Source organism: Pteropus alecto, unplaced genomic scaffold (assembly GCF_000325575.1).
Source record: "Pteropus alecto unplaced genomic scaffold, ASM32557v1 scaffold3, whole genome shotgun sequence".
Lineage (NCBI taxonomy): Eukaryota > Metazoa > Chordata > Mammalia > Chiroptera > Pteropodidae > Pteropus > Pteropus alecto.
Window position 1 is genome coordinate 28,370,333 of NW_006442484.1, and position 14,891 is coordinate 28,385,223.

General features: G+C 32.3%; 1 protein-coding gene across 9 annotated transcripts in view; it reads right to left on the reverse strand.

The window, feature by feature from the left end:
• The window catches only part of PRPF40A (pre-mRNA processing factor 40 homolog A), a 49,098-nt gene that overhangs the window by 1,196 nt on the left and 33,011 nt on the right, over positions 1–14,891 (reverse strand). For 8 of the 9 annotated variants that reach the window (XM_025039413.1, XM_015596545.2, XM_025039418.1 and 5 more), the window contains 15 exons: positions 14,141–14,249; positions 13,592–13,656; positions 13,052–13,216; positions 12,309–12,417; positions 11,382–11,532; positions 10,464–10,597; positions 5,729–5,843; positions 5,466–5,569; positions 5,252–5,368; positions 4,787–4,924; positions 4,335–4,430; positions 2,270–2,356; positions 2,089–2,185; positions 1,948–2,009; positions 1,032–1,163 (listed from right to left, as the gene is read on the reverse strand). In XM_025039413.1, coding sequence (XP_024895181.1) covers positions 1,032–1,163; positions 1,948–2,009; positions 2,089–2,185; positions 2,270–2,356; positions 4,335–4,430; positions 4,787–4,924; positions 5,252–5,368; positions 5,466–5,569; positions 5,729–5,843; positions 10,464–10,597; positions 11,382–11,532; positions 12,309–12,417; positions 13,052–13,216; positions 13,592–13,656; positions 14,141–14,249 — 1,681 coding nt within the window. The remainder of the gene's footprint in view (positions 1–1,031; positions 1,164–1,947; positions 2,010–2,088; positions 2,186–2,269; positions 2,357–4,334; positions 4,431–4,786; positions 4,925–5,251; positions 5,369–5,465; positions 5,570–5,728; positions 5,844–10,463; positions 10,598–11,381; positions 11,533–12,308; positions 12,418–13,051; positions 13,217–13,591; positions 13,657–14,140; positions 14,250–14,891) is intronic. The other variant, XM_015596542.2, reaches the window with a different exon arrangement.

Below are 14,891 nucleotides of genomic sequence, written 5' to 3' on the forward strand. Positions count from 1 at the left end.
TATCAGAGGAAATTCTTACAAATGAACATGAAATATCTAGTATCCATTTAATGGAAGCCAGGTGTTCAATTTCCTAGGCACTATATTCCTTACTAATTCTGCAGATTCTATGTTGTCCTATAAATGTTTTATATTACAAAAAGGATGGTTTAAGCAATACAAGATGGTTTGAACAATACAAGACTTAGGCTGAAGGAAAAATTTTTCAAATACTGCATTATTTGTGGGAAATAAACTTGAAACGTGGATAGCTCACCTATCCTTCCCTTCAGGGATTTCCTTTAACCTACTGTAAGGAAGAAGCTATTAAGCTGCTAACAGGTATATAGGAAATACTCATTTTTTCATCAAGGATGTGTATTAGACTCACCAGTGCAGCATTTAAAGAACCCTCCACCCTATAGCAAGAGAATATCCAGAGGGAGGGCCAGAGCTAATCTACACAGTTTAACTTCTCCATTTGTGATTCTGTGGAAGGAATGGCAAGGCTAAGGCTTGTGTTACTATGCTCTGTCATTCATACATATGTATGTACACACATATGGGAACATAAGGACTAATTATGTAATTTGATATTAAAATATTAACTTTGGCATGTAGTCCCTTCCTATCCATTTGCCCTCCCCCTAAACCTCCAATGATTTCTAAAAATTATTGGAATGCTACCTTTTGAAACTGTATTTAGTAACGACAATTGCGAACATTTGAGGCTCTTTAATTTTATATTCCTTTAACAGGTAGAAAATGCCCAGTGGCACTTCCGAGAAAGCAAAAGCAGACCATCCTTTCTCAATGACTTGACAAAAATAACAGCACTCCATTACTTATTTTTTAAGGAATATAAAATTTAAGACACTCAATATGCGTCACATCCATTAGAAAAGTTTTATGTGAAAAGCAGCTGAATTTTCATTTTTTCCTTTAATGGCAGCAGACCTGAAAAACTCTTCTTTAAACACCATCATAGTTTTAACCACAGTATCCATTTTTCTTTTTGAAAATACAGGTATGAAAGAATTCTAAGTACTTACAGAATCCTTTCCAGTCTTTTTCTTAGGTGATTTGTGTTTTGATTCTGATCTTTGTCTAGTTCTCTCTTTTTCGCTTTCCCGGTCTTTCTCTTTTTTATCCTTCTCTCGCTCAGCATCTGACTCTGGAGAGTCCTGTGTAAATAAAGAGTGTTATTTACCATTTGATGGCAACATCATTTTATTTTTAAAAATCCCTATGTAGGTAATATTTAAGAATCTACATATAACGGAGTATGTATTCCCAGAGTGGTAAAATTTAAACTCAAGGAGTCTATAACAGACCCAGGATTCATGGAGAGTGGTCTTTCCTATAGGAGGATGACATTCTCATTGAGTTATATATCACTAAAAGAGCTTCACTAGATTAGGGATGAAGGTACACTCAAGAATGGATTATATCTAATATGGAAATGTAGATATAACATTTTCCACCCACCCAATAAAATACTGGCTTATTTAGGCATGTATATAGGATGCTATGATTAACTTAGTTAATCATATACTAGGTTGACAACTAATTCTTTCCTCAAAATTGCTGAGGCAAGAATTATTTAAAATGTAATACCAATGCCTAAATAAGCAGTCTTTCATTAGATATGCACAAATTCAAGCAAGCAGCACGAAAAAAAATCTTGTTTAACAGGTTTATGGTAACACCGAGGCCCTTACATTTTGAAAAAGCTCCTTAGGTGTATCTTGATGTGTACCTAAAATTAATTAAACTGTTGGTTCTCAAAACAGCAGTAACATACATAAAACAGAGTGGTAATCTTCACCAAAGGATTTGGACGAAGATCAACAAACATCTTGAGTTTAGGTGTCCACCTAAACTATACCAGACTGCACTGGACTAGGGAGAAAATGGTTCTACTGCCACTGAGGGCAAAAGCCCAGTGTAAAATAAAAGCTTGCTTACAGATTTATGCCTCCTCTTCTTGCTTTTCTTCTTATGTTTTTTTGACTTCTTGTAACTTCTCTCTAAACAGCATGGAAAGGAAAGTCAGAATTTGAGGACATCCAAGTGTCAATGATTTTAATCAAGTTAAAAGATGCTTACCAGACTCAGCACTAGAAGAATGTTCTGAAGCAGAACGAGACTCTGATCGCTGTCTTTTTTTCTTTGAATGGCTGTCGTCGTCATCTGAATCTGACCCCTAAACAATACAAATAATTTCATTCATAATGATGCTAACAAATATTTCAATACACATATGGTGCCATCTAATAAAATTCCTTACCGATCGAGAACGGGAACGTTTCCTGTGATGTTTTTTAGATTTTTTAGAATGTTTCTTGTTCTTTGAATGATGATGCTGACATTCATGCTACAGGGCAAAAGAAAATAAAATGCCAAGAATTTACATTTAGACAGTAAGCAGATCATAAAGAATTATAACAAGTCATACAAGTAAGTTCTTATACAAAATGGAATTTTACTCTATTTCAAATATATATATATATATTTGAAATTGCAAAGAATTATAACTGTTTAGAATGTTCTCTTGCCTTTTCTTAACCATCTTATACCCACCAGACATTTAGATACCTAAACACAATATTAAAAACTATGAATAAAGTATTTTTTATAGGAATAAGAATGATGTGGGGTAACGGGGATAAACAGTACACTCCAAAAAGGTATAATTTGCAGAACAGTCACACTGCTTTTGAAAACAATGAAACATTATATTCAGATATGGTTTATCTGATGGCTCAGCTCCAAGATAAAGAACTACCTCAGAGTTGTCCCTGAGCTAGTTGTCCCTGAGCTAAGATAAATGAGGTTGATCTCAGAACAAATACACAATCTACTCTTTATTTTCACCCAAGGAGCATTCCCTTCCTTGTCCTACTTAAAGACATTCATCCATAGGTAAGCTAACTCTAACCCACATGGAATTGGAAAAGGAAATGTTTCTGTGGATTTTGTTTTATTAAAACAAATTATCAAGCGAATAGGAAAGGGGAAATGCTGTGGTAAAAGCTCCTTAACTCCAACATATGTATGGTTTTGAAAAGAAATTCTGCAGTTTATAAGTGGAAATGGAAAATCTGGCTCAGAAAGGACTTTCATTGTATTTATTTTTATCACTGAATGGTGACTCTTCCTTTTCTACCTCAAGGTCCAGCCCTTCCCTATGCTACTATTTTTATCTCCACTTACGACTTCACCACTCTACCCCCATGAACAGATCATGAAAGAATCTTGCTGGAGATTCTTGAATTGGGTAAATGTTAAGACACTACCTAGAGTAGAGGTTCTGAAAATTTAATGTCCAATACCTGAAAATCTTGTTGAAATGATTCTGATGAGGCCTGAAGGGTTTTGCATTTCTAACGCTCTCAGGTAATACAATGTTGCTAGTCCAAAACATACTTTGAGCAGAAAATCTTGAGGACCAAAGGACTAAATCTAGAGGCAGCTGGAAAACTACAGTGTACATGTGGGTACATTAATAGAACAAACTTGTCAACACTGATATTCATCAAGAATAAATACATGGAAATAAGCTACCTGCTATGCCCTATGACCATGCAACACTAATAAACAAGTGCCAGCTTTCTGTTTGTTGTAAAGTATTGGTTTGTTTATAACTGGCAATATAGCATGTTTGTTTAAAGTACTACCCTGGAGTCAAATAGCCTGGGTTGGAATCCCTTTCCTGCAAATTAATTTATTTCTCTTTGCCTCAGTTTACTTCATAGGGTTGTTGGAAGGATTTAAGCTCATATATGTAATATCTGTCTAATAATTAGAATGGTGTCTGGCCCCAAAGGCACCAAATATTATTCAGTAATTACTGGTCAATTTAGCATATTTACTATATACAAGTGCCTATTTGAAATTTTCATCAAAACACCCTTATTCAGCCATCCGAATAACTTGCAATTTTATTATTACTCTAACAAAAACTACTTATTTCCTTATTTTTTTGAACCCCCCTGAACTTTCAGCACATCTGATATAGTATTTGAAATACGTGTTAAAAGCTATTTATTATCTGCTTTACAAGATTCTAAGTTTTCTTTTAGGTTTACTAGTCCATGTGGCTGCTGAATTCCCAAAACACTGTAGAAGTACGCAACAAATATGAACGGTCTCCACAAATAAATCTATATTCTCATGGAAGCTTTGTTTCACTTAAAAGGAGTTTCTATAAACATTCCCTAACCACCCTAGGTAACTAAATATGTATAAAAGCAGTATTATTTAAGAAAACATACTTGTTTACTCTGAATTCCTTAATTTTTATCTTTTTATATATTTTATATTTCAGCCGGTTATGAAAATAATAAAATTACCTCAAGCACATGCATAAAATCTTTAAATATTCGTTTTCTTTCAGACTCTAGAGTTATGTCCTCAAATGCTGGCTCTTTTACAAATCTCTCCCGGATCTGAAAAATTCAGAAATGGAACATATTAATACCAAGACGAGTATACCAGTATGACTAAAAAGAAACCTAAACTAAGTGAAAACTTAGAAACCTAAACCTAAGTGAAAACTGTGACAGTCGTCACCTCAACGCCAATATTATTTCCTTTCCTCTAAAGCCCAAACTATTTTTAATAAGTATATTTCTAAATGCAGTCACAGCTCATTTTACACTTGTAATATAGCCTTAATATGTTTAATATACTCTACAAAGAACTTGAGCTTATTTTTGAGGCTATAAAATAAGGAATTGAAAGTATTTATATCTTCAATTGAAAGGAAACAGTTCATTAGGAAATAATTTACAAATATACATACATCTTCCCAGACAGCATCCAATTCTATTGGAGGAGTAGCTTGTTTCAACATACTCTTAAAAGCAGATTCTTTTCGTTTCATCTTCCGAGCCTCCTCTTTTTCTCTTTCACGTTCACGGGCTTCTGCCTTTTCTAGTAACTTTCAGAAAATCATATTTAATCAGTTATAATAGTGCAATTATAATTTTTGTTTGTTAATTGAAATGAATCATTATTCTTAATTTAACTATTCTCTCATCATTGATAAGTTAAGGGCAAATTTATAACACCGGTTAATTTGAGCAAAAAAAGCTCTACATCAGCCCAACATCTAAATATATTATTTTCCTTTACCTTACCCTGGAAGACTATTACTTTATGAAATTGTACTCATATTCCTTTAGTCCAGTAGCTGACTTTGGCTGAATATATTAAAAACCATGCTATTAAATAAAACAATTTGTTTAGAATAGCAAAGATAACTTACACTATTAAAAGCTAACTTAATGTTCCCAGCATCTAGTGTGGTTGATCTTTTAGTTGAACTGATTACTGCCACAAAGTCTTCAAAAGTAGTATTTACTTCAACTACAAATCCTTTATCCTAAAAAACAGAAATCTTGTTAATACATATATCAAAGGAATATAAGATCAATTTTTAAAATATACCACAGGTTAACAGCTAACGGTATACTATTTACCTTTAGAATATCTTTTATTATCTTCTTCTCATCATGATAACGTGCTTTAAGATCCTCAACATAAAACTTGAAAAGGTCAAGTGCAGTTGATCCTAATGAAAAAACTAAAGAAGTCAAAAGCTAGCTCTAACCAAAGAGCTGCAATTATTTTTTTGTTTATAAAACAAAATAAAGCACCCCCATTTCCCAACACAATCATATTTCCCTCTGACCCATTCCAACTACTATCATTAACTGTAAGTGAAAAAAGAAAAGAATCTCACCCGGCTGACCAAGCATATTAGTGAATCTAATGTCAGAACTAATTGTTGGATACAATTCCATCCAAGATGACATAGAATGCAGTTGTCCATGTTCATGCAGCTCATCTAAAAATATCTGAGGAAAAAAATTTTTTTTAAACCAACATAAAAAACAAACCCATTGTATTAAAGTCATCTTTAAGGACATTACCTCAAAGAAAAGGGCCTTTAAAAAAGCTACATTTTCTTTCCAGGCTTCAATTTATTGTTCTGTAAGATGGAATATCATTTCCAGTTTAAAAATATATTAGATATCGTCTAGCTCAAATGATGATGCTAAAGAACATGTATACAAGTTTCCTATAAAATATACTTTTTGTTTTTAGGCATAGTGCCTGATATATTCTGGGTGATTTTTTAATTTTGTTAACAAATGTGGGCCTCTTAATAGGAAGACATATCTAATTTCAAAACCTATTTCCTTTCTTTCTTAATAATATTATTATACCTTAAATCTAAATCTTTATATGCTTTTTCCAATTCCTTTTATCATTTTATACTATTTGCTGACTTTCAGAGCAACATATTGGGATTTTAGTACTCAGAAATCTCCTGCTTCCCCAAATCCTTAGGGATTTAAATCCTATAAACAAATGTCCTTAAAGAACTATGGCCCAAAATTCTCCTAAAATTTCTATTCCTGCACTGCTCAATTTGGAGATACCAGTCAAATGTAGCTTCTGAGAACATTAAATGTATCTAGTCTGAACTGAGATATGCCAACAGTATATAACAATGATTTTGAAGATTTATTACCAAAAAATACAGATTTTAAAAAATACCAATTGCATGTTAAAATGGTATTTTGGATATACTGGGTGAAATAAAAGATTACTAAAATTAGAAATTAATAAATTAAAATTGCATATATGGCTTATGAATTTTTATTAGATAGCACTACCCTGAATAACACCAGATACCTATAATTCTACATCTCTTCAAACAAGAATAACTATGTCCATACAGTTTTACATTTCCAAAATTCTTGTCTCAAACTTAACATCCTTTTGCTCCTACCTTTCAACATATGGAATATTATCTTAACCAAACCCTATTGTGTGATCAAGTTCTTCACGTGCTCCTTCTTTTGCGTCCCTAAAATAGCTTAGAAATCACCTTCAATGATGCTCTCTAGAACCTAAAAAAGCTACTTCACTCTATCATACTTGCTTTGCTAGTGTTTCTGTTTTACTTCCAGGTTGCTAAGATCTGATAAAGTCAAAGAATTTTGATATTAAAACCATTTCAACAGTGAATCCGTGAGGGAGTGATGCCAGAAGCATGGTGGGGTGAGAGATGTCCTCAGACCTCTCCCCTTGAAAAACAATAAGCTGAACATCTAAAACTCAATGAAAAACACCCAACCTGCATACAAGCACGTCTGAGTGAGGGATCTGTAAGAGCTACTACAGATGACTTTTTATAAAATTTTGTCTTTGTTATAAAACTTATGTCTAGTGGAGACAACGTAGAAGATTCAATGAAAACATTAAGAAGAAAATTAGAGATCGCACATAATCTCATGACCCAGAGATAATCACAATTAACAGACTAACATATTTCCCGTCAGTTTATGTAAATATTTTTTCCAAAATTGAGATAACATAAATGATTTTATATCCATTTTCCTTTCTTCTTATGATTATATCCTAAACTTTTTGTTTTATTAAATGTTTCAAAAACATTTAAAAAAGTGAATCATGAGTGAAAATTAGAATCACCTGAAAATTAAAAAAATATATATATATATGGGCTAAAATCCACGTTTGTAATTTTTCTTTTTAAAGATCACCAGATAACTCTGAGGTGAATTCAGATTTAAAAACCATTATACTAAAATTGTATGGTTCTTTTTTTATTTACTAACGTCATCTTGGGGGTAAGATGGGGCAAGAGTCTATTCTTCTACCTTATGGAAAGCAAGTTGCTCCACAGATGGCTGAGCCTGGTATTTCTCCTTCCATTAGAGGAGAGGTTCCCAACCTTGAAACTCAGTTTTCAGAGCCAGTTCAGTATGCCCCTCCCCACAACTCCTTCCTTTTGTTTCCCTATATATTGTTCATAATAACTATTCATATATATGCTGAATTCCGAACCTTCTAAGATTTTGTTTCACAGATACCTCCTCTATCATTCAATTCTTCATTCTTTTCTTGACTGATTTCTCATAAGAAAAGCCATTCTCTTAATCCTGAGCTCACTTGAAGTTTATCTTATCATCAAAATATCTGAGAGAAAGGTCTAATTTTCTCCCTACATACCTTTAACTTTCTCTACCATATCAATAGTCACTAAATACTTTAAACGCTACACTTAATACTATTCCTTCAATCTTATTTCATAGTCTCAACATTTGCTGCTTTTGGTAGGTTCCTCTATCTTAGCAGTTTCTCAAAGAATCATTTGAAATACTGGTAAAAACCACAAATTGTTGGACTCCACCCCCAGATTTGATTCAGTAGGTCTGGTGTGGGGTTTGATTATCTGCATTTCTATAACTTCCCAGGTAACACTGATGCTATGCATCTGAGTGTCATGCTCTGAGGACCACTGCTCTATCTTAAAACTCCATCTTGGCTTCTGAGATACTACAGACTCCCCTGGTTCTCTGTTAAAGCCCCTGATCATTTTTTCCTACTCTTGATATTAATTTAAATACCAGTTTTAAGATTTAAAAAAAATCAAGTTCCTTGTCATAGATGTGACAATTATTTATTATTACTTGATGGGCAAATGAGTACTCAATAAAATGACAGCCATCATCATAATGATTACTACTGAAAATATCCTGCCATTTATGATCTTTTATTCTAAATGTCAATCTTCTAATTTATTTTACTGACATTCTAAATATACCTTTTGATAGGTACTGTAGTAATAACACAGGAAAATTACTGAGCTGGATATCTAAAGCAAAATCAATATAACATGGTAACACCAGCTATATCAATAGTAATCAGAATCCATGCCAGGTAAATACCAATCTGATCTAAAGCATACTTCAGGCTTAGCTACAAAGACTCATGTGGCCTTTTATATTAGGATTTCTCCTCCACATTCTCTAGTCTTAGAATTGAGACTGTATTTTCTGTGACCCAGATTTCCTTATTTTTATTATATTATTATTTTACCACATAGGTCTCTATTTTAAACCATTGCAAACCTTCATAAGAGACATTAAAACTCAATGTTTCAAAAGAGTATAACTGACTTCCTAAAATCTGTTCTCCCCTTCTTCCTGGGCACATAGCTATTTAGTGAAAAATCTAGGTCTTCTAGCCTCTTTTGTAGCAGCTCATGACTATGTGACTAAATTCTCGGCAACTGAGAATCAAGGAAGTGAGTAGAACTTTCCACAATACTGGACTGAAAAACAACTGCACTTTCAACTTCTTCCAAATTGAAACATGATCAACATATTCCTAAATCACACAGACAAGGCTACTGGCCTAGTGCAATTCTCAAAGTAAGGGCCATACATCACTATCACCTGGAAATTTATCAGAAATACAAATTCTCAGCGCCCACTCCAAACCTACTATCAAATTCCAGTGGTGAGGCTCAAGAATCTGTGGTTTTAACAATCCTCTGAATAATTCTTTGGGAAACCACTAAGATAAAGGAACCCATGAAAAGCAGAAATGTTAAGTTGCAATGGAATGAGGACTGAAATACTACTATTAGCTGTGGCATTAAAGATGGTTAGTGACCTATGGCATGAGGTCTGAGTTTTTTAAAAGCCTGATAGGTGATTCTGACCCACAGTAAGTTTTGAGGATCGCTGCCTTAGGGCATGGCAATGTACCCTACCCTAGACCAAACAGCTGTTATTTCAAGAAATAAACTTGTTTAAGCCACTGTAACTTAGCATTTATCCTAATACAGTGTTTAATGGAAGAGACCCTGTAATTAAGCCTGTATAGATTTAAATTCTGGCTCCACTATTCAGTAGCTGAATTTGGGGAAATCACTTCGCTTCTCCCAGACCATTTCCTTATCTATATGAATGGACATAACAAAAATAGTACCTACTCTTATAAGGCTGTCATAAAAATTAAGAGATTTAAATTTAAAATGTATAAGCAGTAAGCAATCAATTGATGCTAACTACTATTATTATAATCATCACTGAGATGAGAAATCTGGTGAAATACAAAATGTAAAAATTCATTGGTCCGTGATATTTTCCATTACTGAGAGAACAAGTGATACTTAGAGGTAAAAATGAGACACTAGCCTATATAAAAGATATATAATTTCAGCTCCTATGTACAGCATTTTAGAATTATGGCCCATCCCCTCAAATCTACCACAGCATTCCCTATGATTCTTAGAGCCTAAAACCAACTCTTACTACAATAAAATAACTCATCACACACATTTCGTTTTCAGTCTTCTCTCATCCTTTTCCTCTTTCCCATGTGAAATCTTATCTATCAGTGGGCACTTTAAATACCAAATATGTTACAGCATTCTATGTTCCCCTAGAGTAAAATGGCTGTTCTCCTTAAGTGGATTTACAACTAATTGTAGAACTTAAGAGTTAAATGTGTTTATCACTAACTTAGGCTTTGTAGAGTGTTTATACACATTTAACTCTTTAGTGATCTGTCATCAGATGTCTCAAAATTGTTTACAGCACTGTCCAAGCTCATTAATTATGTTACAAAATTAAGCTAAAAAAGATTTCTATTACCTGAAAAGATTCTCTGTTTTTACGCTGTCGTCTCCTTTCTCTCAGCAAACTCTTCTGTTTTTCTTCTTCTTCTTCCTTTTCTAAAGCACGAATATGTTCTTCAAAGCAAATTAATGCATCTTCTTTATCCATGTCTAGAGTTGTTTATTTTTTCAGTTAAAAAAAAAAAAATTTAAATGTCAAATATCAGTAAGGAAAGCAGGTTAATTACGTAGATTCACCTTTCCAAAATACTGGTATTTAAACTCTAATATGACCTATAATCATCTAAATAGGAAACATTTAGGGAAAATTCCAAAAAGATCTCATTAAAAGATACCCTGCATCTGAAGATGAAACAGACTACACACGAGACATCTAATGAAAATAAAATTGCTGTAAAATTTGTTAGTAATATCAGAATTACTCAAGGAGCTTTCCAAAGTATAGAATTCTAGGCCCTATCCCAAACCTTCTAAAACGTAGTATTCATAGTAGTAATCAAGAAAGCTGTAATTTAAAAAGCAACTAGGTAGGTTAGAAGGACAGAACTTGAAGAAACTTGAATCTAAAATAATGCTAATCCATATTTTGCTTTTTGAAAACCTCTAAATCCATTACCTCAAGAAGATAGCATGAGTAAAATGTAGTAATTTGGTTTTTACCAAGTCACATATAAATGGCAAAGATAATTTCCAATAATAAACATATTTCAAGGATTATTTGACAAATCTAACTTCAGATTTCTGGGAAAATATTTTTGTCCTGAACCATAAGACTCAACTAGAAAGAAATATTCTATTTGGAAACAAAACTCGTTTTCAGAAATGGACAAACAATTGTGTAAAATTCAGTTAGCAGTCTCATTAAAAAAGCAAGAATTCTTTGTTGCTGGACAATTTTTTAAAACTGTTTCTCCTATTTAGTTATTATGCTTACTCTGTAATTCCTCGTCTTCTGCAAAAGTTGGATTATCCATCAGATACTGCTGGGCTTCTGACCAAGTAGTTGAGTATGTTACGTTAGCCATGTTGTCAAGTATGTTTTTTAAGGCTTCCCAATTTCTCTTTCGCAATTGCTTTGCTTGCTCCTAAATCAAAAGCATGAATACATGTCTTGAAGTTCAGAGAAAGTATAATGTTCAAACTGTAATTAATAAAGGTTTCCTTATATTCTAAGTGATGACCAACCAAATTTCAAATGTTATGCATTTACTTTAAAAATTATTTACCTTACCAGTGGCTCTTGCCTAAATGCTTGGCGTGGTACCTACCCTCAACTTTTTTACCTCTTTTCTGAAGCTAGAATCTGGAAAACTTGTCTCACCTTATCCCCCTCCAATAAATGTCTCTTCCTACAACTACGTATTATAAACACAAAGTAAAACTAAAGTTATTGCAGACAAATTATACTATGAATAAATGCTAAGGTCTTCAACCACTCCCAGCTATGTTCAAATTTTTGTTAATAATACTTACATTTCTATAAGTCTCTTAAAGAGTGGATAATATACAACCATTAAATATTACTGCCCTTAATATTTAATTATATAGTAAAAAATTATATGTAAATGCATTATAAGCAAAAATAGTATTTTTTACACCTATGAGCTAAAAAGTATCTTTCAAAGTAGGCATAAGACAGTCAATTAGTCACAATTCAAGTAACAGATGAATGTGTACCTACTATGTCCACATCAGCACTTATTATTATAGAAGTTATCCATTTTTAAATCTAACTTGTCATAAATATGTTGCATCATCTACACTGGATAACCAACAAAAATGGACATGTTATAAAGTACTTGCTAATTAGGATGAAAAAACATCTTTTTATCTATAAATACCAAAAACCAAGAGTGAATACCTTTTCTTTTTTCGAAAGAAAGAATAAAACATCTTCATAGATTTCAAGACGATCACGTTCTGATATTGCATTCCAGACTTCCATCTCTCCAAACATTTGCTCTGCTTTTCTATTTGTTAAGAAAATTAATTGTTACTCTATATTAGACAATAAAAATTAATTTTAAACCATTTTAATTTTATAGTAAGTTTAAAACCACCAAATGAACACTCTTTTCACTCTAAGTTCACGACTGTATTATAAAGGAAAACTTCTGGATAATTAAGAAAAAGAACAAAACAACTTAGGCATCCATTTCACTAAGGCTTTTCTAGAAGACTGTAAGAAAGCACATAGGAAAAATTAACTTAACAGCTTATTACATAAATGTTAATACTGAACTACCCACAATTTTAAATAATAAAGCCCCGTAAAATCAAGAATGCTATATAAATGCAAGTTTTCAAAATGCTATGCTTAATGAAAATAGCCTATTTCACCCACAAATACCCCAATTTCAATTCTTATATTAAGATGAAAGGAGTCAAACTCCCCTTTTTCAGTCCCTAATTAATAACTCTGTGAGCCTACAAGTTAAATTCCACATTAAAGTACTGATTTTCACGTATGTAATGAAACTGCCATGTTTACAATCATTTAGTTTCATTTCATAAGCATTTACTTTGGATTAGTTACTGCACTTGGCAGAAAGTCTGATACAGGAACAGTGCAGTAAACACAACCTGTCTCATTAAAAATCTTACTTGTATCTGGTTGTGGAAGTCATTTTCTCATGATTTTCAAGAAAACGCTGAAAGGATTCCTTAGCCTCTTTGTACTTTGATCTTGCTTCTTCTTTTTCTTCTTTCTCTGTCTGGACTTTATAAGCATTAAAGGCCTGCTTTTTTTCACTCAACTTTGCTAAAGCACTAAATAATAAAAAAAAATAACATGTAAGAGTAAACAAAGGCAGGATGATCAAATGTTAGTGCTTTGAAAAAAACAGTATATGATTTCATTCACAAATTAAGAAAATTTCAATAAGATATTAAAGATAAGTGATTATAGGAAATAATTTCTACTTCCAAAATAATTCTAATTTCATCTGTAGCAGGATACTCAGATTATAAAAGCCTTCTGGATATTTTTCTTTTGGTTCTTATCAGACATAAAACAACTCTATTCTTGGTATCTAAAATAACAGAACACAATGAGAGTGAAAAAGTATACTATTTTATGCGATTCTGAATTTGCTAGGATTGCTATGCTCAAAGTGAAAAATAAATAAAAAATCCAAGTAGTACCTGTATCGTGGGTCATTAATGATCATTTTCATAGCTTGCTCCCATGAAGCATTAGATGGTACCCGCTGAAAACCATTTAATGAAAAATTTAAATTTCACACAAATTGTAGTAAAAGTTATATAACAGGGAACAAAGGGTTATACTCACTGGAAACCACAGTACTTTCCTTTGCAGTTTTAAAAAAGCTCTAAAAAATAATTTCTTATTGAATCAAGGCAAATCTGGATAATATATCTATAGACTAAAAAGAAAACTTAAACTGAAATTTAAACAGAGCATGAATACTTTTTGTTTAGACTACTGATTCAAACAATTTTTATGATTAAAATTTCTTATATTAAATACTGAGGTGAAATGTACTGCACAGTACAAAAACGTGTTTCAAAAAACACCAAGAAGAATTTAGTTCATTTTCAGTTACAACAAAAAGTTTATGATTTTATGAAATCAGTGCTTTCAATAGAAGCATCATAGTATTGATTGCATTAAAGAGTAAATTCATTTATCAGAAAATTATTATGTCATATAAACATCAGTAATAGAAATACCTTTTCTTTCAATAATTCTTTAAATGCTTGCTTTGCCTCCTCCTTTGTATTCCAAGTATATGTTTTTTTTGCTGGTTGGCTTTCCTCCTCTTCTTTCTTGGGAGTAAAACTAGAGAAAAATTTAAACATGTTACTTATTACTTAAATAAACATTTGCATCATTTAGAAAAATCTAAGTATTTGATAAAATTTGACAAATTTACAATAAAGTCTCCTATATGAACCCTATACATTTACATAAAAAAAAAGATTATATTTTTCTGAAACATTCATTTAAGACCCTGGACAAAGGTCAAAATAAACATTTAATTACACTAAAACAGTAGTTTTACTACTTCACAACTTCATACTTTTAAATGGGTTACAAAACTTATTCACTCAATGCCTTCATTTTAGTGCCTTAACTATAGAGAATTTGGGCAAGCACACATAAATATAAAAAATGTAGAGATCAATCTAAATCAGGGTCAGCAAATGATCCAGCCCGCTGTCTGTTTATGTAAATACCACTTTATTGGAACATAACCAAGCTCATGAGTTTAAATACTGTTTAGGGCTGATGTGTGTGCTACTAGAGCAGAAATGAATCGCTGTGACAGACGTTATGATCTACAAATCCAAAATATTTACTCTTTGACAGTTTACTTGTTTGGGGGTCTTTATGAAATGAAAAAGTTATATTCTAACATTTCTTCCTATATAAAAACAAGAGACTGTAGGGGGAAAAAAAAACACAAAAAAATTAAGTATA